General features: G+C 37.9%; 1 protein-coding gene across 2 annotated transcripts in view; it reads left to right on the forward strand.

Moving 5' to 3' along the window:
• The window catches only part of CFAP36 (cilia and flagella associated protein 36), a 31083-nt gene extending 6749 nt beyond the window's left edge, over positions 1 to 24334 (forward strand). Inside the window, exons 4-10 of one of the 2 annotated variants that reach the window (XM_020909033.2) lie at positions 7253 to 7367; positions 10807 to 10894; positions 12763 to 12814; positions 19829 to 19931; positions 23237 to 23346; positions 23540 to 23689; positions 24167 to 24334. In XM_020909033.2, coding sequence (XP_020764692.1) covers positions 7253 to 7367; positions 10807 to 10894; positions 12763 to 12814; positions 19829 to 19931; positions 23237 to 23346; positions 23540 to 23689; positions 24167 to 24268 — 720 coding nt within the window. In that variant the 3' untranslated portion in view covers positions 24269 to 24334. Of the gene's footprint in view, positions 1 to 7252; positions 7368 to 10806; positions 10895 to 12762; positions 12815 to 19828; positions 19932 to 23206; positions 23347 to 23539; positions 23690 to 24166 lie in introns of both variants that reach the window. The other variant, XM_020909032.2, reaches the window with a different exon arrangement.
• The last annotated feature ends 253 nt before the right edge of the window (positions 24335 to 24587 follow it).

Raw genomic sequence — 24587 nt, forward strand, 5'->3', positions numbered from 1 at the left:
CCAAGAACTTGTATCACTAAAATGACTATATGTATGGTATAACTTTCATTTTCTAAAAACACATACTGGATAATTAATAATATTTTGTGTGATTGCTTATAAGATTTTTTAAAATTAATAGACTTTTTTCTAGAGCAGTTTTATGTTTACAGAAAGTTGAGCAGTTAATGTGTCTTTTTTTTTTATTAAAGTCTTTCATTAGTGTAGTATATTTGTTGATGAGCCAGTATTGATATATGATTTAAGTCCATAGTTTATATTAAGGTTCACTCTTTGTGTTGTACAGTTCTGTGGATTTTGACAAATACATAATGTCATATATCCATCATTACAGTATCATACAAAATAGTTTCACTGCCTTAAAAATCTCATATGTTCTACATATTCATCTTTTCTATCTTTACACCAAACCTCTGGCAACTGCTGTTCATTTTACTGTCTGTATAGTTTTGCTTTTTCCAGAATATTATGTAATTGAAGTCACACAGTATGTAGCTTTTTCAGACTGGCTTCTTTCACTAAGCAATATGAATTTAAGTATTTTCATTTTTGATAGTTCTTTTCTTTTTATTGCTGAATAATATTCCATTTTATGGGTGTACCACATTTTGAAGGTGGTATATAACCTTTTGAAGGATATTTTGGTGCATTCCAGTCTTTGGCAATTTTGAATAAAGTCACTATAGCTATTCATATTCAGGCTTTTATGTGGGTGTAAATTTTTCATCTCATTTGCGTAAATACCTAGGAGCAAGACTGCTAGATCATATGTTAAGATTCACTTTAACTTTGTAAGAAACTGCCAGACTCTCTTCTAAAGTAGCTATATCATTTTACATTTTTACCAGCAATGAATGGGAGCTTCTGTTGCTCCATGTCTTCAGTAACACATGATATTGTCAGGTTTTTGGATTTTAGCCATTCTAATAGATATGTCGTGATATCATTGTTTTCTTCTGCCCATTTTTAAATTGAGTTATTTATTTTTTAATTGTTGGGTTGTAAGCGTTTTTTTGTATATTTTTGATACAAATCTTTATCAGATCTGTTTTGCAAATATTTCACAGAATATTCTCCTGTGGCTTTTCTCTTCATTCTGTTAACAATGTCTTTCACAAAGCAGAAGTCTTTTTTATTTTAGTGAAGTCTGATGTAGTGATTCTTTCATTGTTTATGATTTTGATATTTTATCTTAAGAAGTCATTGCCAAAAGCCAAGGTTAGCTAGATTTTCTCTATGCTATGTTTCAAAGTTTTGTTTTTACGTTTAAATCTATGATCCATTTTAAGTTAATTTTTGTGAAAGGTATAAGGTCAGAGTTTAGATTCCTTCTTTTTTTTCCATGTAGATGTCAGTTGTTCTAGCAGCATTTTCTAGAAAGATGATCCTTTCTTCACTGGATTGCCTTTGTTCCTTTGTCAAAAATCAGTTGACTATGTCTTTGTTGGTCAGTTTTCAGGTTCTGTTCGGTTCCATTAATCCTTTGTCTGTTCTTTCACCAATGTCATACTGTCTTGATTATTGCAGTTTATAGTATATCTTGAAGTCATGTAGTGTCAGTCCTCTGACTTTGATCTTTATCAATTTTGTGTGACTGTTCTGAGTCTTTTACCTTTCCATATAAATTTAAAAATCAGTTTGTTGGTATCCACATTTGCTGGGATTCTGATTGGGGTTGCATGAATCTATAGATCAAATCTGGGAGAAGTGACATGTTAACAATGTTGAGTCTTCTTATTTATTAACATGAAATAGCTCTCCCATTTATTTAGATCATCTCTGATTTCTTTCATAAGAATTTTTTAGTTTTCCTCATATAGATCTTATGCATATTTTGTTACATTTATTCCTAAGTACTTTTTTGTAGTGCTAAATGTAAATTGTATTGTGTTTTTTATTTCAAATTCCAATTGTTAATTGCTTTGTTGTTGTTGTTTAGTTTCTCAGCCATGTCTGACTCTTTGTGACCCAATGGACTGCAGCAAGCCAGGGTTCCCTGTCCATCACCACATCCCGGAGCCTGCTCAAACTCATGTCCATTGCGTCAGTGATGCCATCCAACCATCTCATCCTCTGTCATTCCCTTCTCATGCCTTCAATCTTTCTCAGCATCAGGTGGCCAAAGTATTGGAGCTTCAGCTTCAGCATCAGTCATTCCAGTGAATATTCAGGGGTTATTTCCTTTAGAATTGACTGGTTTGATCTCTTTGCTATCCAAGAGACTCTCAAGAGTCTTCTCCAACACCACTGTTTGAAAGCGTCAATTCTTCAGCACTCACACTTCTTTATGGTCCACTCTCGCATCCATACATGACTACTGGAAAAACCACAGCTTTGACTACAAAGACCTTTGTCAGCAAAGTAATGTCTCTGCTTTTTAATTTATGTTGTCTTGGTTGGTCATAGCTTTTCTTCCAAGGAGCAAGCATCCTTTAATTTCATGCCTGCAGTCACCATCTGCAGTGATTTTGGAGCCCAAGAAAATAAACTGTTTCACTGTTTCCTTTGTTTCCCCATCAATATGCCATGAAGTGTTGGGACTAGATTTCATAGTTATACTTTTCCCCCCCTTAGTCCTTTGAATCAATAGAAAGGCTTTCACATCATTTCTATAGGCTATGCTATTGAATTTCTGCAAATAAATAATAATCATTCTTTTGAGAAGTAAAAGCAATCTATAGCTTTTCTTTGAAGTTCTATCTTTACTTGTATAGAATTGTAAGAATTATATAAAATTCTTTTAAGTGTTTGATAGAATTCATCATTGACCCCGGCTGGGCCTGGTGCTTCTTGTTTTGGAAGATTACTAATTATTTATTCCATTTCTTTAATAGATATAGACTTATTCAGATTGTCTGTTTCTTGTGTGAGTTTTAGCAGGTTGTGCTTTTTAAGAAATTGGTCCATTTCACCTGGATTATCAAACTTGTGGTCATAAGAATGTTCATAAAATTTCCTTGTTACCTTTTTAGTGTCCATGGGATCTGTAGTAGTGTCCCCTTTTGCATTTCTGATATTAATTTATGTCTTTTTTTGTGTGTCTCATGTCCTGGCATGTGGAACCTCCCTAACCACGGACTGAACCAATGCCCCCTGCAATGGAAGCACAAAGTCTGAACTACTGGACAACCAGGGAATTCCACACCCCCCAACCCCCGCCTTTTTTTTTGAAACTTAACCTGCCCAGAGGTTTCTTAGTTTTATTTATTTTTTAAATAATTAGCTTTTAGTTTTGTTGATTTTCTCCATTGCTTTTCTGTTTTCCAATTTCATTGATTTCTTCTCTAATTTCTATTGTTTCCTTTCTTTGGATTTAATTAGCTCTTTTTTTAGTTCCTAAGGTGGAAGCTTTGATTGTTGATGTTGGTTATTTCTTCTTTCCTAATACATGCTTCAGTGCTTTAAATTTCCCTCTAAGCACTAACTTTTGCTACACCCCACACATTTTGATAAGTTGTGGTTTCATTTAGAAATATTTTGAAATATTTCATTTAGAATATTTTTAGAGGTTCTCCTAAGACTACTTCTTTTATCCATGTGCTGTTTTAAAGTGTGTTTCTTAATCTCCCAAGTATTTTAGCTTTTTCTAGCTATTGTTCTGTTACTGTTTTCTAGTTTAATTCTGTTGGGTCTGAGTGTTTCCTCTATATGACTCCTGTTCTTTTAAGTTTATTAAGGTGTGTTTTATGGCCTAGAATGTTGTCTATTTTGGTGAATGTTCCATGTGAACTTGAAAAGAATGTATTTTTCTGTTGGAAAAATGTCAGTTTGATCTAGTTGACTGAAGGTGCTGTTCACCACATTTATTTATTTATACCATTTATTTCATAGTCTTCTTTCAAAGTAGTTTGGCATTTCAATTAATTTAAAGGATACTTAAGATTGTTGTTGTTTTTAAACCACTTGCTAGCTTTTTGGAGTAACTCTTGTGTTTAGTTCCTCTAATTACTCTTATTGGAAGCTCTTAGGCAAAGGGTGATCCATTTCCTTGGACCAGAATAGCCCAATTGCTGTACAGTTGTTAGGTTTAGCACACCAGTTTGATATTTAATCAAAAGGCCCAGAACAATTACTTTTATAGGACTTTTTAGTTTAAAAAAATGCTTTCTTGCACTACTTAATTCTAACATCCAGCCAGAAAGTTACTATTTTTCCTTCATTCTCAAATGAAAATTTTCTATCATAAATATCTTTTCAATGAGAATGCATTTTGTAATTGATGGCATGTTATAATTTAATCGATAGGGTTTTTTCCTTTTCTTATTGGTATATGAAATAATGGTTTATTTTGCTGATCTATTGAGTCTTAGAATTGACAAAATACTGTATTAATATTATTATTGTTGTTATTATTATGCTAACTTGCAGGTGAAGAAACTAATGCCCAGAAGCCTAAATGATGGATACAGAATCAAACAGCTAACATATGGTTAAGCTCAAAGTAGCCTTTGATATCAAGGGCTTATTTTTCCCCCCATTGTATCAATAGTTCTCAAATTTAAGTGTTATAAGAATTATCCAGGGAGATACATGGTCCAGAAATTTAGATTAATTATGTCTAGGGTAGGGCTCAGGAATATGCATTTAACAATCCTTCTTTCCTGCATTTCTTAGAAGGGTTAAAAATACCCTTTGAGAAGCCCTGCATTATATGTTTAAGGATCAGCTCAAATGCAGACTTGCTGATAGCTCTAGCTGACACAATGCCATTAGGAGCAGCACCCTTCAAGTGTTTATTAGTGATGAGGATAGAGAACTTGATATTATTAATAAGTCTAAGAAGACCAAGAACAATGTTATGTGGTTGTGTAATCCCACAAAGGTGCCCTGGCAGATCAGATATACTACTCTATGACAGAGGCTGGCTATAGTTGTCTTTATTTATTTAAATATTTTTTTATTTTAAAGGAAATTTAAAAATTATTTTTTAAATTGGGGTTAGTTACTTTACATGGCTGTGACAGTTTCTGCTGTACAGTGAAGTGAATCAGCCGTAACGTACACGCACATGTATCCCCTCTTCTTCTGGATTTCCTTCCCATCTAGGTCACCGCAGCGTTCCCTGTGCTGTGCAGTAGTTTCTTATTAGTGATCTATCTGATACAGCACTTGTCTTTAATAGTGCTCTATGGGCTGTAACTTTCAGGTAAATACCAATGCAGCCTATTTGCCGTCCTCTGCCCTCGGCCTTTTGAACAGTATATGTGAATTTAAAGGACAAGGAACTTTCTTTTTTTTCCTACAGTTGACTCCTTGTAAATGTCACTACTTTTGCACTTTCTTTTGCTTGACTGTTTTGTTTTTGTGTGGAATGTGAGCTGGTTGCTGCTGGAGGGACTCCTTCCTCTTTGCTCAGCACTCTTGGATGGAACATTTGTTGAGGTGTGTCTTTGACATTATCATTGCTGCAGTCCATGGGGTCACACAGAGTCAGACACGACTGAGCAACTTCACTTTCACTTTTCACTTTCATGCATTTGGAGAAGGAAATGGCAACCCACTCCAGTGTTCTTGCCTGAAGAATCCCAGGGACGGTGGAGCGTGGTGGGCTGCCATCTATGGGGTCGCACAGAGTCGGACATGACTGAAGCGACTTAGCAGCAGCAGCGGCAGGGTAGATGAGGAGGGCATGGCAACCCACTCCAGTATTCTTGCCTGGAGAATCCCCATGGACAGAGGAGCCTGGCGGGCTACAGCCTGTGGGGTTGCAAACAGTTGGATATGACTGAGTGACTAAGCACAGAACAGTGCAGGATAGCTACTGTTATTATTGTTTATTAATTTATTACACTTCAGTGTCATCTAGAAAAAGATTTCACATCATAATTTCTGTCTCTTCCATGAAACTTTTTGCCTATAGGACTACTACTGTTGTGTTCTTACATCATTCCTATCATGTTAGGCTTATTTTCCAGACTCCATTTTTTTGGCATTTCACTCAGTTCAGTCTCTCAGTCGTGTCTGACTCTTTGTGACCCCATGGACTGCAGCATGCCAGGCTTCCCTGTCCATCACCAACTCCTGGAGCTTGCTCAAACTCATGCCTATTGAGTCGGTGATGACATCTGACCATCTCATTCTCTCTCATCCCCTTCTCCTTGTGCCTTCAATCTTTCCCAGCATCAGGGTCTTTTCCAGTGTCAGCTCTTTGCATCAGGTGGCCAAAGTACTGGAGCTTCAGCTTCAGCATCTGTCCTTCCAATGAGTATTCAGGACTGATTTCTTTTAGGATTGATTGGTTTGCTCTCCTTGCAGTCCAAGGGACTCTCAAGAGTCTTGCTCCAACACCACAGTTCAAAAGCATCATTTTTTCAGCACTCAACTTTCTTCGTAGTCCAACTCTCACATCCATACATGACTATTGGAAAAACCATAACTTTGATTAGATGGACCTTTGTTGGTAAAGTAATGTCTCTGCTTTTTAATATTTGCTGTCTCAGTTGGTCAGCTTTTCTTCCAAGGAGCAAACGTCTTTTAATTTCATGACTGTAGTCACCATCTTCAGTGACTTTGGAGCCCAAGAAAATGAACTCTTTCACTGTTTCCATTGTTTCCCCATCTATTTGCCATGAAGTGAATTTTGGCATTTGTTCTTATTTAATTTGGCAATTTTATTAATTAAAGGATTATTTGTAGTTACTGCTTTATCACTGAACAGTAAATTTCGGTTGGTTGTTGTTTAGTCACTAAGTTGTGTCCAATTCTTTTGCGACCCATGGATTGTAGCCACCAGGCTCTTCTGTCCATGGGATTTTCCAGGCAAGAATACTGGAGTGGGTTGCCATTTCCTCCTCCAGGGGATCTTCCTGACCCAGGGATTGAACCCACGTCTCCTGCATTGGCAGGAGGATTCTTTACCACTGAGCCAACAGAGAAGCCCCAAATTTCAGATCGACAGAATCTAAACCAAATAGTTATCATTATTTTGACTGAAAAACAGATTTGTATACTGAAGTGGTAACTTTAAAAGAGTGAGACTAATTCCAGTGTTGTTTATCAGAGTTGCTCAGCACTGGCTCATTTGGAAAATGTGTCACTGTGTGCCTTAGCCTTGTGGGGGTGGGAGGGGTTAGAAGATCAGCCTCTTAAGAAGCCTACTTTAAAGGCTTTTAGAAAAAAATCTTAAAATTGTCCTTTTGAGTCATCTAGTCATAAATAATAAGGCAGCATTCTTGAATTAATGCACCTTTGCAGTGGAAATGATTTGGGTGTGTGGGAAATAGTTCTGTAACTTCCTGACTTCTTTCCACAGGCCATTTTGCAACCTGTATTGGCAGCAGAAGATTTTACTATCTTTAAAGCCATGATGGTCCAGAAAAATACTGAAATGCAGCTGCAAGCCATTCGAATAATTCAAGAGAGAAATGGTAAAAGGTTGAATTTAGAAATCTAAGTGCTAAGTGCATTTTGTTTTGGTGTTAGTTTTAACTAATATGATCTTAACGTTGCTGCTTTGTATAAATTTATTTCAAGTTTGAAAATCTAGGGCTGACACTTAAGAGATACTAGAGTTTAAACTTCCAGATAACTGATTCATTGACATCTCAAAGAAAGCAGACCAGAGTTTGATTTAACATTTCAGGTTTCAGAGAGTTCAGTTTTTCTGCTCAGCCATAGTGTTTATGGAAGTCAGTATTTTTGAGTGGTCACACTTTCAGTTATTGTTGAGTGTACAGTTACTTTTTCCCTTCTGGCTTATAGAAGACAGTGGTTCTCAAGTTTTAGTGAGCAATTAGAAGCAGTTGAGGGCTTGTTGAAACACATGCCTGTGCCTGTTTCTGACTCAGTAGGTCTGGAGTGGGGTCTAGTACTTTGTATTTTTAAGGTGTTCCTAGCTGTGACTGAAGCTGCTGGTCTTGGGGTAGCGCTGAGAACTAGGGCATGGGCGGACAGCATTGTGCTGCCGTCAGGTGGAAGAGAAAGCAGAGCTCAAGGTCCTGGTGGCTGCCTTTCGCTTTATCTTTTCCTTAATTCTCTACCTGAACTCAGTTTTTTCCTAGCTCTTCCTGCTTTTCTTCCCTTCCTGTGTACTTGAACTCTACTTGACATCTTGATTCAAAACATCACACTCTAACCATACTTCTTGTTACTGTACTATCTCTTTTTCAACCCAGATGCATATCTAAGTTTCCCATTTCGGACTCTAGTGATCTTAATACCTGTGTATTCCTTTGCTTAATAGATTGCCACGGATGTTCCTTATCATGCCTATATACTGTCTGATGGTTTGGCAGCCGGGTCTTTGCTTGTTTCTTGAGCATATTAGAGCTATAGTTTAGTTGTACTATTTGCTTTTAAGGGTCTGGAATATGCAGCAATAAGGCTTCTGTTGTTACGTGGCAAACATTAGACTGTTGGAGGGTCTCTTGTGGGTTAGACTGTTGTGGGTTCTCCTCTCATTTGTCTGAGGTGAGTAAAGACCATACTCTTAGAGCCAACTACCATCATATCCTATTCTCTCAAATGCATTTCACAGCAGGAAAGAGCTGTTGTCCGTGATGTGGAGATAAAACCACCCTAACCCTGAACAATGCATGACACAAAACTGTTTTTGTGTAAAGTTTGGAAAACCGTCTCTTTCTTTTCGTTTCTCTACCATGGTTTGCTTCATAAGATCCTTTTCTCTTGTGTTTTCCTGTAACTGTGCTTTTTATTCTGACCTATAGGATAGAGAATCTGAATAATTACTTTTATGTTATTTCACATTGCTTTAGGGGATCTTTTGATAAAAGAAATAGGGAACTTGATAATGGCACTCTGCAGTTTTTAGAATTTAACTGGAAACAAGATTTTAATGAAAAGAGAACAGGTAACCATAGCTTGTATCAGCTGGGAACCTCAAGTCTCCATTAGCAGAATACCTCAGAGAATATGGCCTAAGCAATAAGAAATGATCATCTCACAGAACCAGAAGTAGAGGAAGGGAAGGAAGACAGACAGGTCCAGGCTTGGTTCATTTGGTGGCTCAGTGATGTTTTCAAGAGCCCCAATACTTTTCCACTTTTACTCTGCCATTCTTAGGATCTTCTCTTATGATTGCACTCGAGCTTCATTGAGTGCACACTCAACAATATCTCATGAAGAAAAGCGGGCTTCTTCCTGTACATCTCCTTTTATAAGCAAGACAACACATTCATGGAAGCCCCTTAGGAATTTTCCTCTCAGGGCCTATTGGTCAGGATTGGATTCACATGGCTTTCTAAACCCTCTGGCAGGGTGAATTGAGACCATGGTGATTGGCTTAAATCATGACTCACTTTTTTGGGGTGGGGTTGGGCCCTGCCTCTAAGTACTTGGCTGCTTGGTAGCTGCACACAGATGGCTTCTATTAGCAAGGGAGGACCAGGGAAATGATGTGAAATAATGCTGCAGTCAAACCACAGGGTGGGACAGTTTGCTTACATTTAAACATAAACTAATACTTAGTTTCTGCCACAGAACTTTTGACACTTGTATTTAAGTATCTCATTTAACATAAATCGAGGGGAAAGTACCTTAGAACAAAGTTGATTGTACTCAAAACTGCAGACTGTTTGTGTGAGAAAAATTCAAAGGCTCTCGGAATTCTGGTTGTATCTTATCAAAGAATTTTGGGCAAGTGCAAATCAGAGCAATATTTTGATGATTTTGAAGTATTGCATACTGTTGTTTTATTCTTTCCTTAGTTTTTAAGATTTTCCTTAGATCAATAAGAGAATACTATTTATATAGCTTTTGACTAAGCAAAAATGCACTTAAGATCAGTGGGTTATATAGAAGTCAGTTTTCTGGTTGTGATACTTATACTACAGTTTTGAAAGATGTTTCATTGAGGGAAACTGGGTAAAGAGTGCATAGCATCTCTGTGTTATTTCTTACAACTGCATGTGAATCTGCAATTATTTCAAAATGAAAAGTTTAATTTAAAATGCACTTAAATATCAAGGGCATTAGAGTAATAACGCTACTTTAATTTAGAGCAGATACAAAATCCCATCATCATATATGAATACGAAAGGTAAATATTAGGGGATATACTGTTAATGTTTTGGGAATATACTAATTATGGATAAAAGCAGAACACTTATTGCCATCTACCTGCTTATCAGGAAGATATAGGTAATAAAGTAAATTAAACCAATACTTAAAATTACTTGCCATGAATTACTCTTTGCCTTGGGCCAAAGTTGGTACTGCCCTAGTTTATAGTTATTAGCCCAATATCTGAATAGATGATCTGAGAGCAGAGATTGTTTTATTCATCTTTATATTCCCCTTAAGTGCTTAGCACCATGCTTTTTTGCATGTAGTAAGCAGAGCTCTTTTGGTAGCATATGTTGTAGTATGAATAAAGAGTGTTAACATGCTGTTTCAATTAACGAAGTATTTTATATTTTGCTTTGTAAACTCTTTTCCCTTTTAAATAATACTTCTGAGAGCATAGTTTCATTATTAGGAGCTTGTTAATTTCATTGGTATGTCCTGTGTAGTATATGATTATGGAAGACATAGATTATATTAATTTCTATTATCATATATTATTGTTATTTTAAACACAAAATACATGGTTACCAAGAGTCATTTCTAGGTGAAATTGTGGGTTTTCTTTCTTTTTTCTTTTTTTTTGTGGAGCTGATTCCTTGAAAGAAGAAAAAGTTTAAAAGACCATAGTTAAAAAGATAATAAAAACAAAATAGCATAAAACATTTTTTTAAAGTGATAGATCTCAATAAACTATTTTGTACTTCTTGATGAACTAGAATAGTGAGAAATAAAATGTTTTCAGTTGAGTTGATACTCTCCTGTGTGATCTCTGGTTTTGTACAGGTGTACTACCTGACTGCTTAACAGATGGTTCTGATGTGGTCAGTGACCTTGAACAGGAAGAGATGAAAATCCTGAAAGAAGTTCTTAGGTATCCTCTTTAATTATTTGAATGGATCATTAATAACATTGCAATATGATCTGTACATAAACTTTTTATCCAAAAAATCCTGTGAAGTAGTAAAATATCTAAATTCTTTCCTAAAGACCATGAACATGATTTATCACTTTATTTGCTTATAACTATGTTTGTATTACATTTCTTAATGGACATATCAGCCCAAATGGGAGGGTCTTCCTCCACTCCCATCATGGGCCTAGGAAACTAGCCATCAGTGGAAATAAGGTTCAGTAGATGCAGCCTGATGCTTGGAATGGCTGTTGTGGCCTGAGCTGAGCAGGAGACTGCATGGCTTCTGGATCTTGGTATTAGAGGAGGCTGATGCCAGGTGTCTCATGGGAGGAGACTGGATATCCAGGCTCCACAGACCAAATAGCTGACTATTTGCTGACCTCTTATCTATGGGCTTCCCTTGTGGCTCAGCTGGCAAAGAATCTGCCTGCAGTGTGGGAGACCTGGGTTCGATCCCTGGGTTGGGAAGATCCCCTGGAGAAGAGAAAGGCTACTCACTCCAGTATTCTGGCCTGGAGAATTCCATGGACTCTACAATCCATAGGGTCGCAAAGAGTTGGACACGACTGAGCGACTTTCACTTTCTTATCTATTATGTGATTGTCAGACAAATGCCTGGCATGGAATGTGCAGTCCAGTAAAGGGGATTTTTTTTTTCCCCTTAAAGTCTGTTGTCCCTTGACTCCTATGGGAGTTTGAGAAGGGAGGGCCAATTGCAACATGTAATATTTAAGTCTATGGGGATGTATTGGTTTAAGGCAAAAGGATTCCTACAACTGCTGTGTCTCCTGCAGAGTGGAGCCTTGGCCTTTAGGGGCCCAAGCTCTCCATTCTAACCACATACATGACAATCCTCTAGTATCCTGTGGTCCTCCCACCTTCCCAACTTGTCCGCAGTTCCAAAGCAGGAGGGAGGATAGGCAGAATGGTGGTTAGAAGGATGGGCCTAGTGGGAGTTTATGGAAGGAGCTCTAGGATTTAGTTCTTCATTTCAGGGGATTTCAGTGAGTGTGGGGAGGGAGGCAAATGTGGGGGTGAACCCAGGCCTTTCCTGCCAGGTCCTCCTTTCCTCTGTGCCAGGTGAGGGTATATAGGAGCCTGAGACAACACAGAGAGCTTTGAGTTTACAAATTGGAAGAGTTCAGGATATTTGGTAGTTGGTTTAGAAGACTGGTAGTTTTGACTTATATTGGTTGCTTCTGTTGGTTGATTGATGGTTTAAAAACTGATCAGTATTATACTTTAAGATTTTATTTTCTGTAGGCTTTTGGTGGGGGTGTGCTACTGTATAAACAGTGGAACTTAATTATGGACATGCAAGAGAGCTGACTTGGCTATTTTCCTAAATCAGACTGCCTTCGTGAGCAGTTTACAAAGCTGATAGGGCTTTGGTGTAAGGGCATCAGGAGAGCTTTGTGATAGCTCATCTGCCATGGAGAAACTAGAATGAGGAGAGAAATGGATCTTATCAGGGGACATGTAACTAACTGATCTGTCTAAAATGAGAGATCAGAGTCCATGGAATTTGCCATTCGGATTTGGGTTTAGAATTTCAAACCCGTTGGTTTTTGTTCAGCTAGGAGTCCTTCACCCAGGATATGGGCAAACCTGTGTTTTACGTCGCTTACCACATTATGCTGTTCTTGTCTATGCATGTCTTCCTCAGTTGATTGTAAGCTGCTTTATGTGAAGCCTGATTGTTTCCATCTTTGTTTCCAAAATTCCTTGCACATATTCTAAGCTTTGGTTAGCATGTTGCTTATTGAATATTTGTTCTTTGACAAAAGAGAAAGTTTACTTTTCTACTTTGTTTTTGTGTATTTCAGAAAATCAAAAGAGGAGTATGACCAGGAGGAAGAAAGGAAGAGAAAAAAGCAGGTACCTATAAAACATACCTATATAATAGAAGTATTTCATTGCTATTATCCCTTAAGTTCACACCTAGGATTTCTGTTAAAGTTTAAGCTTAGGTGAAATGACACAGTTCCTCAGAGTATTCATATTTTCTTGGCAGTTTTGAGCGTTTATGCTTTTTTATTCACTTTATAATTCATCCAACGACCTGCCTTTAAATTCTCAGTAAAGAATGAGATTATTCACTCCAAAAAAAACTGTAATACTATTCATATTTGGGGGAATTTTTAATAGAAATTCCTCTTAATTTTATGAATAAAAGAAGATTAAGAAAATATTTGACTCCCCCACTTGCCTTGATTGCTTTACTGTTTTGAAACAGCAGCTGCAGTTACCACTGAGGGTCCCCTGTAGTTAACGTTGCCAACTTGAAGCAGAATGACTCAGTTTCACATTTCCTGGTGTACTATTCTTTCATTAAAAACTGTTTCCCTAAAGTGCCTAATTTTTCCTAAGGAAAAATTAAACATATATCTGGTTGAGGTGAGGGAAGCTGATGTTTATTTTTTCCTCCCCGCTTTTCTAGCTGCCTCTCTTTCCACATTTTACCAAATCTCCCCGAAGGGAGAGGGAAACCTAATATAAACTAATTCTCAGTCACTTGATAGTCATTTTCCTTTTTTTCCCTCAATCACTGTGATTCATGCTTGTATCATTTATTGTCTTTGAAAAAACCTATTTTACTCCAAGGTACCAAATGAAGAGCAGAAGAGAGATTTTTAGAATTTACAGGGGATTTATTTCTCTTTGACTAACTATCCTTTCAGTAAGTGGAGGTGAAATTCATAGATAATACTATTTTTAAATATAAGAATATAGAACAGAAACTATTCAAAACTGGTGTCAGTAGTCAGTAGTACTGGGAATTCCCTGGTGATCCAGTGATTTGAACTTAATGCTTTCACTGCTCTGGGACTAGGTTTGATCCCTGGTCAGGGACCTAAGATCCCATAAGCTGCGTGATGTGGCCAAAAAAAAAGAAGACAGTCTTAACTTTTTGATTGATAAATAAACTGTATCAGGATTCTTGAATCATAATATATTTTAGGGGCATATGATTTTTATTTTAGACTTTTTAAAATGGAAGTTTTCAAACACACAAAGGTAGAGCTGATAATAATTTCAAGTCCTCGTGTTTCCATCACTCGGCATATATAGAGACTTATGACGTGGGTATCCATGAATTACCTAAAAAGTTACATGTGATTGGATTTTCCTATTTTTATGGAAAAATGAATTATTTTCCTTAATTATTTCCAAGATTTAAGTGATTTCTTTGGTTTAAATGCAGCATCTTACTTTAGAAATGGAAGTATAGGCATACCTGAGAGATGTGAGTTTGGTTCTAGACTACTACAATAAAGTGAAGATAACAATACAATAAATCACAAATGTATTTTGGTTTCTGAGCACATATAAAAGTTAGTTTATACTAAACTGTAGTCTTTTAATTGTGCAATGGCATTATGTCTGAAAATTATGTACATATCTTTATTAAAAATTATTTTATTGTTAAAAAATGCTGACCATCATCTGAGCCTTTGGCAAGTTGTAACTCTTTTGCTGGTGGAAGGTCCTGCCTCTATGCTGATGGCTGCTGACTGACCAGGGTGGTGGCTGCTGAAGGCTGGAATGGCTGTGGCAGTTTCTTTCTTTTTTTTTTTTTTCCATTTTTTTTTTCCATTTATTTTTATTAGTTGGAGGCTAATTACTTTACATCATTACAGTAGTTTTTGTCATACATTGAAATGAATCAGCCATGGATTTACATGTATTCCCCATCCCGGTGCCCCCTCCCACCTCCCTCTCCACCCGATCCCTCTGGGTCTTCCCAGTGCACCAGGCCCGAGCACTTGTCTCATGCACCCAACCTGGGCTGGTGATCTGTTTCACCCTAGATAATATACATGTTTCAATGCTGTTCTCTTGAAACATCCCACCCTCGCCTTCTCCCAGAGTCCACAAGTCTGTTCTATACATCTGAGTCTCTTTTTCTGTTTTGCATATAGGGTTATCATTACCATCTTTCTAAATTCCATATATATGTGTTAGTATACTGTAATGGTCTTTATCTTTCTGGCTTACTTCACTCTGTATAATGGGCTCCAGTTTCATCCATCTCATTAGAACTGATTCAAATGAATTCTTTTTAATGGCTGAGTAATATTCCATGGTGTATATGTACCACAGCTTCCTCATCCATTCGTCTGCTGATGGGCATCTGGGTTGCTTCCATGTCCTGGCTATTATAAACAGTGCTGCGATGAACATTGGGGTGCACGTGTCTCTTTCAGATCTGGTTTCCTTGGTGTGTATGCCCAGAAGTGGGATTGCTGGGTCATATGGCAGTTCTATTTCCAGCTTTTTAAGGAAATCTCCACACTGTTTTCCATAGTGGCTGTACTAATTTGCATTCCCACCAACAGTGTAAGAGGGTTCCCTTTTCTCCACACCCTCTCCAGCATTTATTGCTTGTAGACTTTTGGATAGCAGCTATCCTGACTGGTGTATAATGGTACCTCATTGTGGTTTTGATTTGCATTTCTCTGATAATGAGTGATGTTGAGCATCTTTTCATGTGTTTGTTAGCCATCTGTATGTCTTCCTTGGAGAAATGTCTGTTGAGTTCTTTGGCCCATTTTTTGATTGGGTCATTTATTTTTCTGGAGTTGAGCTGGAGGAGTTGCTTATATATTTTTGAGATTAATCCTTTGTCTGTTGCTTCGTTTGCTATTATTTTCTCCCAATCTGAGGGCTGTCTTTTCACCTTGCTTATAGTTTCCTTTGTTGTGCAAAAGCTTTTAAGTTTCATTAGGTCCCATTTGTTTATTTTTGCTTTTATTTCTGAAATTCTGGGATGTGGGTCATAGAGGATCCTGCTGTGATTTATGTCGGAGAGTGTTTTGCCTATGTTCTCCTCTAGGAGTTTGATAGTTTCTGGTCTTACATTTAGATCTTTAATCCATTTTGAGTTTATTTTTGTGTATGGTGTTAGAAAGTGTTCTAGTTTCATTCTTTTACAGGTGGTTGACCAGTTTTCCCAGCACCACTTGTTAAAGAGGTTATCTTTTTTCCATTGTATATCCTTGCCTCCTTTGTCGAAGATAAGGTGACCATAGGTTTGTGGACTTATCTCTGGGCTTTCTATTCTGTTCCATTGATCTATATTTCTGTCTTTGTGCCAGTACCATACTAGTAGTCTTGATGACTGTGGCTTTGTAGTAGAGTCTGAAGTCAGGCAGATTGATTCCTCCAGTTCCATTCTTCTTTCTCAGGATTATTTTGGCTATTTGAGGTTTTTTTAATTTTTCTTAAAATAAGACAACAGTGAAGTTTGCTGCATTATTTAACTCTTCCTTTGGTGAACAATCTCACTGTAGCATGAAGTGCTGTTTGATGGTATTTTACCCACAGTAGAACTTCTTTCAGTATTGGAGTCAGTCTTCTCAAACCTGGCTGCTGCTTTATCAACTAAATTTGTGTAGTGTTCTAAATCCTTTGTTGTCATGTCAACAGCATCTTCCCTGGGAGCAAATTGCCTCAAGCAACCATTTTCTTTACTTATACATAAGAAGGAACTCCCTGACCCATTAACATTTTGTCATGAAATTACCTCTATTCAGGCACATCTTCAGCCTTCAATTCTAATTCTGGTTCTCTTGCTGTTTCCTCCACATCTGCAATTACTTCCTGCACTGAAGTCTTGGACCCCTCTTAAGTCATCCATGAGGGGTAGAATCAACTTCTTCCAAACTCCTGTTAATGTTATTTCTACCTCTTCCCATGAATCACAGAGGTTGTTAATGGCATCTAAACTGGTAAATTCTCTCCTGAAGGCTTGCAATTGCCTTTGCTCAGATCCATGAGAGGAATCACTATCTATGGCCTAGATAGCCTTATGAAATACATTTCTTAAAGAATAAGACTTGAAAGTTGAAATTTCTCCTTGATCCATGAGCTGTGTGTTGTAGTTGTTCAGTTGCTCAGTCTTGTCTGACTCTTCACGACTCTGTGGACTGCAGCACACCAGGTCTTCCTGTCCTTCACCATCTCCCAGAGCTTGCCCAAACTCACATCCTTTGAGTTGGTGATGCCATCCAGCTGTCTCATCCTCTGTCATCCCCTTCTCCTCCTGTCTCCAATCTTTCCTAGCATCAGGTTTTTTTCCAATGAGTTGGCTCTTCGCCTCAGGTGGCCAAAGTATTAGAGGTTCAGCTTTGGCATCATGAGCTGTGTAGCAGGCATGAAAACAACTTGAATCTTGTACCTCTCCATCAGACCTCTTGGATGTTCAGGTGCACTGTCAATGAGTAATAATATTATGTATAGAATCTTTTTTTATGTTTTGGAGGAGTAGGTCTCAACAGTGGGCTTCAGGTACTCAGTAAACCATGTTGTTAACAGATGTGTTATCATCCAGGCTTTGTTGTTCCACTGATAAAGCACAGGGAGAGTAGATTTCCCATAGTTCTTAAGGGCCTTGAGAAACCTGTATGTAGGTCAGGAAGCAACAGTTAGAACTGGACATGGAACAACAGACTGCTTCCAAATAGGAAAAGGAGTATGTCAAGGCTGTATATTGTCACCCTGCTTGTTTAACTTATATGCAGAGTGCATCATGAGAAACGCTGGCCTGGAAGAAGCACAAGCTGGAATCAAGATTGCCAGGAGAAATATCAATAACCTCAGATATGCAGATGACACCACCTTTATGGCAGAAAGTGAAGCAAAACTGAAAAACCTTTTGATGAAAGTGAAAGAGGAGAGTGGAAAAGTTGGCTTAAAGCTCAACATTCAGAAAACTAAGATCATGGCACCTGGTCCCATCACTTCATGGCAAATAGATGGGGAGACAGTGGAAACGGTGTCAGACTATTTTTTTGGGCTCCAAAATCACTGCAGATGGTGACTGCAGCCATGAGATTAAAAGATGCTTACTCCTTGGAAGGAAAGTTATGACCAACCTAGATAGCATATTAAAAAGCAGAGACATTATTTGCCAACAAAGGTCTGTCTAGTCAAGGCTATGGTTGTTCCAGTGGTCATGTATGGATGTGAGAGTTGGACTGTGAAGAAAGCTGAGTTTCAAAAAATTTGATGCTTTTGAACTGTGGTGTTGGAGAAGACTCTTGAGAGTCCCTTGGACTGCAAGGAGACCTAACCAGTCCATCCTGAAGATCAGTCCTGGGTGTTCATTGGAAGGACTGATGCTGAAGCTGAAACTCCAGTACTTTGGACACCTCATGAGAAGAGTTGACTCATTGGAAAAGTCCCTGATGCTAGGAGGGATTGGGGACAGGAGGAGAAGGGGACGATAGAAGATGAGATGGCTGGATGGCATCACCAACTCAGTGGACATGAGTTTGAATAAACTCCGGGAGTTGACGATGGACAGAGAGGCCTGGCTTGCTGCGGTCCATGGGGTCTCAAAGAGTCGGACATGACTAAGTGACTGAACTGAACTTAAGGGCCTTATTATGCAGTAGCCTCTAATAAGACAGTATGTCCTTTGAAGCTTTTAAGCCAGGTATTGACTTATCCTTACTTGCTATGAAAGTTTGAGATAGTATCTTCTTCCAGTAGTAGGCTGTTTCATCTACCTTAAAAATCTGCTGGTAGAGTTGTTGTTTTAATCACTAAGTTGTGTCCGACTCTCTTGCAACCCCTTGGACTGTAGCCCAACAGTTTCCTCTGTCCATGGGATTTCCCAGGCAAGAATACTGGAGTGGTTTGCCATTTCCTTCTCCAGGGGATCTTCCTGATCCAGGGATTGAACCTGTGTCTCTTGCGTTGGCTGACAGATTCTTTGCCACTGAGCCACCTTCATTAATTTTGTTAGTGAGATCTTCTGGATAGCTTGCTGCAGCTTCCCCATTAGCACTTGCTGCCTCACCCTGTGCTTGTGTGTTACAGAGGCAGCTTCTTTCCTTCAATCTCATGAACCACCCTCTGCTAGCTTCACACTTTTCTTCTGCAACTTCCTCACCCCCTCAGCCTTTATAGAAACTTGCTCTGGATTAAGCTTTGGCTTAAAGGAATGTTGTGGCTGGCTTGTTCTTCTATCCAGACCACTAAGACTTTCTCCATATCAGCAGTAAGGCTGTTTCACTTTCTTGTCAGTCGTGTTCACTGGAGTAGCAGTTTTAATTTCCTCAAGAGCATTCCCTTTGCATTCACAACTTGGTTAACTGTTTGGTGCAAGAGGCCTAGCCTTTGATCTGTTTTAGCTTTAGACACACCTCCTCACTAAACATAATCTTTTCTAGCTTTTGATTTAAAGTGAGAGACCTGTGACTTTTCTTTTCACTTGAACACTTTGAGGCTCCTGTAGGGTTATTAATTGGCCTCATTTCAACATTTTTGTGTCTCAAGGAATAGGAAGGTCTGAGGAGAGGGAGAGAAGTAAGGGAACAGCCGGTTAATGGAGCAGTCAGAGCACACACAGCTTTCGTCTGTTAAGTTCACTGTCTCATATATAAGGTTGCGATTTGTGGTGCCCCAAAACAGGCACAATAGTAACAGCAGAAGTCACTGATCCCTGGTGATAGGATAATAAATTTGATAATGAAAAAGTTGGAAATATTGCAAGAATTACCAAAATGTGACACAGAGACACAGTGAGCAAATTCTGTTGGAAAAATGGTGCGTATAGACTTGCTTGATGCAGAGTTGCCACAAACCTTCAGTTTGTAAAAAAGAAAAACAAAAAAACACAGTATCTAGTAAAGATAGTAAGTTGAAGTGCAATAAAATTAGGTATGCTGTAAACCAATTTGTGGCTGCTTCAGGCATATCATAGTACTGGTATTATTATTATTGTATTTTTTAGATCATTTTAAGTTAAAGCATCAATTCTGTGGTGCTCAATCTTTTTAGTAGACAGTAATTTTTGAAACTAATATGTTTGAATCTGTTAAATACTGAATTATTCAAAATTAATCTAAAATATTTTCTAAATTGTGTTGTTGATACCTGAAGTTATCAGTGGCTAAAACAGAAGAGCCTTCAATGCAGGCCAATGAAACAGCAAAAATGAATAATTCCCAAGGAGATGGTGAACATTTTGCACACCCAACCTCAGGTATGGTTGAAGTATACTGAAATTTCTGAGTAATATGAATACTTAAACATTGTGAAGAGTGTGTTGTTTTCTTATACATGCTTCAGCTTCAAAAACCCTGTGAGGGAGTGTTCAGTGGCCATTGGTATTTAATGCTCTTTGTGAATTTAGCTAAAGAGATTGCCTGTAGGAGATATTCAGCTGACAGAAAGGGTGTAGCCCCTAAATTTCTAAATGAAGCTTGGAACCCAGAGCAATGAGCAGAATTCCTTGGGGGAGCCCCCAGCCTGTAGGCCATGACTACAGCATTCACGGTATGGTCACGTAACATTTGGTACTTTCTTCCTTTATCACCATCAGATGATGTGTGGAAGTTAGAAGCTAAACATGGAAAGATAATATTAACTTATTTTCCTAGTGAATTAAAACACAGTAAATAAAAGGTATCCAGTTTGTTTAGAAATTTAGTCTTAAATTGTCATTGAAACTAAAATTGAGGAGACTCCTTGTGGGAAATGTTAGTGGATGATCTTGTTCAGTATTTGGGAAACCCTTTTCAGTATATGTATTCTGATTTGTTGTTTAAGAAGACAGGTAATTCTGAAGCAGAACTTGAATATGATGATGCATTTAGCTAATTTTTATTTTATATTTCTACATTTTTTAGATAAATGTCCTTTTCTCAATTTAAAAAACCCTGTAACTCCATGAGGTAGATATTATGATCCTTACTTTTATTTTATTTTTTTAAACAAGAAATTCAAGGAAGTTTAGTGATATCCAAAGTAACTGAGCTCTTAAATAGTGAGACTGTGACTTCCCTTGGTCTTCTAACTTCAAGTCTTCTGTTTTTCTGCACTTTGCAGAAGTTTTATAATTGTGATAGATAGGTTTGACGTATATCAACTATTTTAATAAACTGTATTCTTAGTTGATAAAATAATGGGCATGTGAAACCGAAGCAGGTTTATCAAGTTATCTTGCTTTTTGATTCTTAGCAAATTTAATAATTTCTTTTGTTTGCACGCCCTGAGTAGGATAACCTCGTTTGAATTATGTCTGTAAAAGTGCCTTCTTTAGATTTGTTTGAGTGCTTTTAAGATTTGCTGGTCCAAATTTAACTTTTTTTCTTATGTAGACCTAAGTACATGTAGGGGCTTCCCTGGTGACTCAGATGGTAAAGAATCTTCTGCAATGTGGGAGACCTGGGTTTGATCCCTGGGTCAGGAAGATCCCTTGGAGAAGGGAATGACAACCCACTGCAGTACTCTTGCCTGGAGAATTCCATAGACAGAGGAGCCTGGTGAGCTACAGTCCATAGGGTTGCAAAGAGTCGGACATGACTGAGCGACTAACACACACAAGTACCTGTACTGTTCAAATCTCATTTCTGACATAATTTGAATATATTTGCCTATCAGACTATTAAGCTATAGAAAACTTAATTTCAAACCATTTGTAACTCAGTTATGCACATTAACAGAGAAACAATGGAAAGTAATTTTAAAAGTAATGACTTTATGTTTTAAAAATTGTTCTCTTTTAAAAAAATGAATATATCTGATATTCCAGGCAGTCACATCATACAAAGCAATAGGAACCCGAGAAATGCCTAACGTGGGAGGAATCATAAAGGTGTTTGGCTTCCTGCTTATCCCATTGCCCACATCTTTCCTTGGTTCCTGCTATAAATGGGTAACTTCTGTTTTTCGGTAGATTCAGGGTTGCCAGTGATCAGGTGATCTTCCTTTAAGCTAGCTGACTTTTTGAGTCTCCATTCATAGACATCAGACAAGCTAAGTATTTTGGCCTTAGGCACTTTTCTCTCTAGGTTCAAGTTAGAATATAAAAGATGTTCATGACAACAAACTGAAGGTAGGAACTGTCCAGAACAAGTACACGAATATAAATGCTTATGTGTCCGGAATCCACTCCACCCCACCCCGCATGCCCAGCCCTGTGGTTCAAGTTTACCTCTGCTTAAAGTCACCATCATATGAATGGCATTTTAACTTTGCATATTTTGACCACCTTGTTGAATGAAGCTCACCTTCATTTCTGTTATAGTTAGTCCTGTATCTTCCTGTATAGGTTGGTTGGAGTGTTAACGGCAGCCTCATCTCTTCCATGGAAACTTCCCTTTCAGTCCAAGAGCCCAAAGAACTTTTCCTCCAACCTCCTTGGCCCTGCAGTCAGTCCGCTCTCCCCATGCTAGAGCAGTGGTCCTTGGGCAAATTTCTTGCTCATGCAAAGTTCTATTTCTGGTTTTACTGTGCTGGCAAGATTTTTAATCATTTAGAGACATGTATATCATGTTCTCCCATCATGCCTATAGTTCTTGGCATCATTTTTATGTGAGTCTTTGTTCTCACTTGCTGTCTTTCATAGTTCATGTATTATAATGAAAATGTTTGTCTTTTAAAATCTCCACCCAGTAATAAAAAATGGCTCAGAAAAGCAATTAGCATGTTAATCCAGTCTCTTGGCACAGTTACCAGATAATTGGAAGGTGTTGAGTGCTCATGTTATATCTGCTTCCAAATTCTACTTACTTTAAAATCTTTACATTTTCTTAATATGTTAGTAGGTTTATAGTTATCTTTAGGATGTACTTAACATTATTGATACTACTGGCACTGATTTCCAGTACAAAAAATTGTAGCTTTATATTAATTGCTCTGCAACTATAAGGTCACTTAACAGTTTTTGCCTGCAGACAAAAGTTTGAAAGACAGTAACACTGATAGTAAGGGATTTTAGTGCACTTTATTTGGCTTATATGTTGTTGTTTAGCTGGTAGGTTGTTTCTGACTCTTTGCAATCCCATGGACTGTAGCTCGCCAGGCTCCTCTGTTCATGATATTTCCCAGGCAGGAATACTGGAATGCCATTTCTTTCTCCAGGGGATCTTCCTGGACTAGGGATCAAACCCCGCATCTCCTGTATTGGGAGGTGGATTCTTTACCTGGCTTGTATGGCAACCTTGTATTACATTATACAGTAGTTCTAATCTTTAGACAAGAATTATATCTTTTTGTAGCTATAGTACCAAACAGCAGGAGCTTGGTATTTGTCAAAATGCCTGTTCACCAGAAACCATGGTTAAAGCTCCTTAGGCCCGAGACCATGTTCATTTGTTTCCACCCAGTGCCTAGCACAGCAGAGGCACTGAACCAATGCTTGTGAATGAATGAGAGAAAAAACTGAAGTATTATTAACATTAGCTCATTTTGGTAAATCTAGCGTAACTTAATATTTCTTATAATATTCTATTTGGTCTCTCTAATTACTGCCAGAAGTTAAAGTGCATTTTGCTAATCAATCAGTCCAGCCTTCGACAAGAAAGCTGGAAATGTTGCCTGAAACTTCCTCCCTCCCACAAAAAGGCCTGAAGATTCCTGGCTTCGAACATGCAAGCATGGAGGGACCAATAGCAGTAAGTTAAAACATTATTTTTTAAGAACTATGAGCAAATGACAAAGTACTAGAAACATTGTAAATAGCCATAGACATCCAGCTTTTGTTATGGTCTTGGACTCAAACTTCTAATTTGATCAGTCAGTGGGTGTATTTGTGCCACTTATTATGCAGTCTTGAATTTAAATAGTTCCTGCTCTCATTTGACCCAGAATTTATCAACACTTGGAACAGAAGAGCTCCGCCAGCGAGAACACTATCTAAAACAGAAGAGAGATAAGTTGATGGCCATGAGGAAGGACATGAAGACGAAGCAGAATCAAACTTCGGAGCAGAAGGGAAAACCTGCTAGGGAGATGGAGGTATGACCAGCTCTAGTATGTGAAAATTGGCACACCTGTGGGTGGGGTTCTCAGAGTATATGCTCTTTAGATGCATTCGTAACAGTCTCCGTCAGTGTAGCACTCCTACACTGAGAAAAGTCAGTCTTTCCTCAGCAGTAAAAGGGTTGATAGGATTTTGTGAGGTAGAAATGATAGCAATTTTATGGTTCTTTACTTGCCCTGCTTTGAGCACTGAAGGGTCAGCTGTCTATTTGACCTAAGCCTTTTGAAATACTTTGTCATAGAACAGCATCAGTACCCTAGCCACCACCTCTAAAAGGCTTCCCTAAGAGATTTTTCAAAGAAGAAATTTAGGGAACTCAGCCCATGTGTGGCTTTTTTTTTCTTTAGTTCACTGAATGCTCTATTTGTTCCAGGCAGTATGCTAGGAATTTTAGACAAATGAACCCATCTTGTGCTGTAGCCAATATTTTTCTTTTGTTTTTGTTTTCTAAGGAAATGACAGAGAAACCAGAAATGACAGCAGAGGAGAAGCAAACATTACTAAAGAGGAGATTGCTTGCAGAGAAACTTAAAGAAGAAGTTATTAATAAGTAAATTTAAGAACAATTTAGCAAGCAGTTCAAAATTTCTTAAAAATAAATTATTTAATCCTTAAACTGAGCCTGTTTAGTTTCAGAGACTTGTGTTTATAAATGCAAAGATAAGCTGATTACTTTTATTAAACTCTTCAGGTATAGGGCAGTGGGCAGTTACTTATGCAGACCAGTTCAATACAAATTTCTGAATAATATTCTCTTGTGGAGAGAAGGTATAGAAAGCTAAGTAATAGTGCATTCATTCATTCATTTATTGTGCTAATAAGCATTGTGCTGCATGCTAAGGATACAGTGATCAAGTAGATCGGCAGGGTCCC

Source organism: Odocoileus virginianus, chromosome 2, assembly GCF_023699985.2.
Source record: "Odocoileus virginianus isolate 20LAN1187 ecotype Illinois chromosome 2, Ovbor_1.2, whole genome shotgun sequence".
Classification (NCBI taxonomy): domain Eukaryota; kingdom Metazoa; phylum Chordata; class Mammalia; order Artiodactyla; family Cervidae; genus Odocoileus; species Odocoileus virginianus.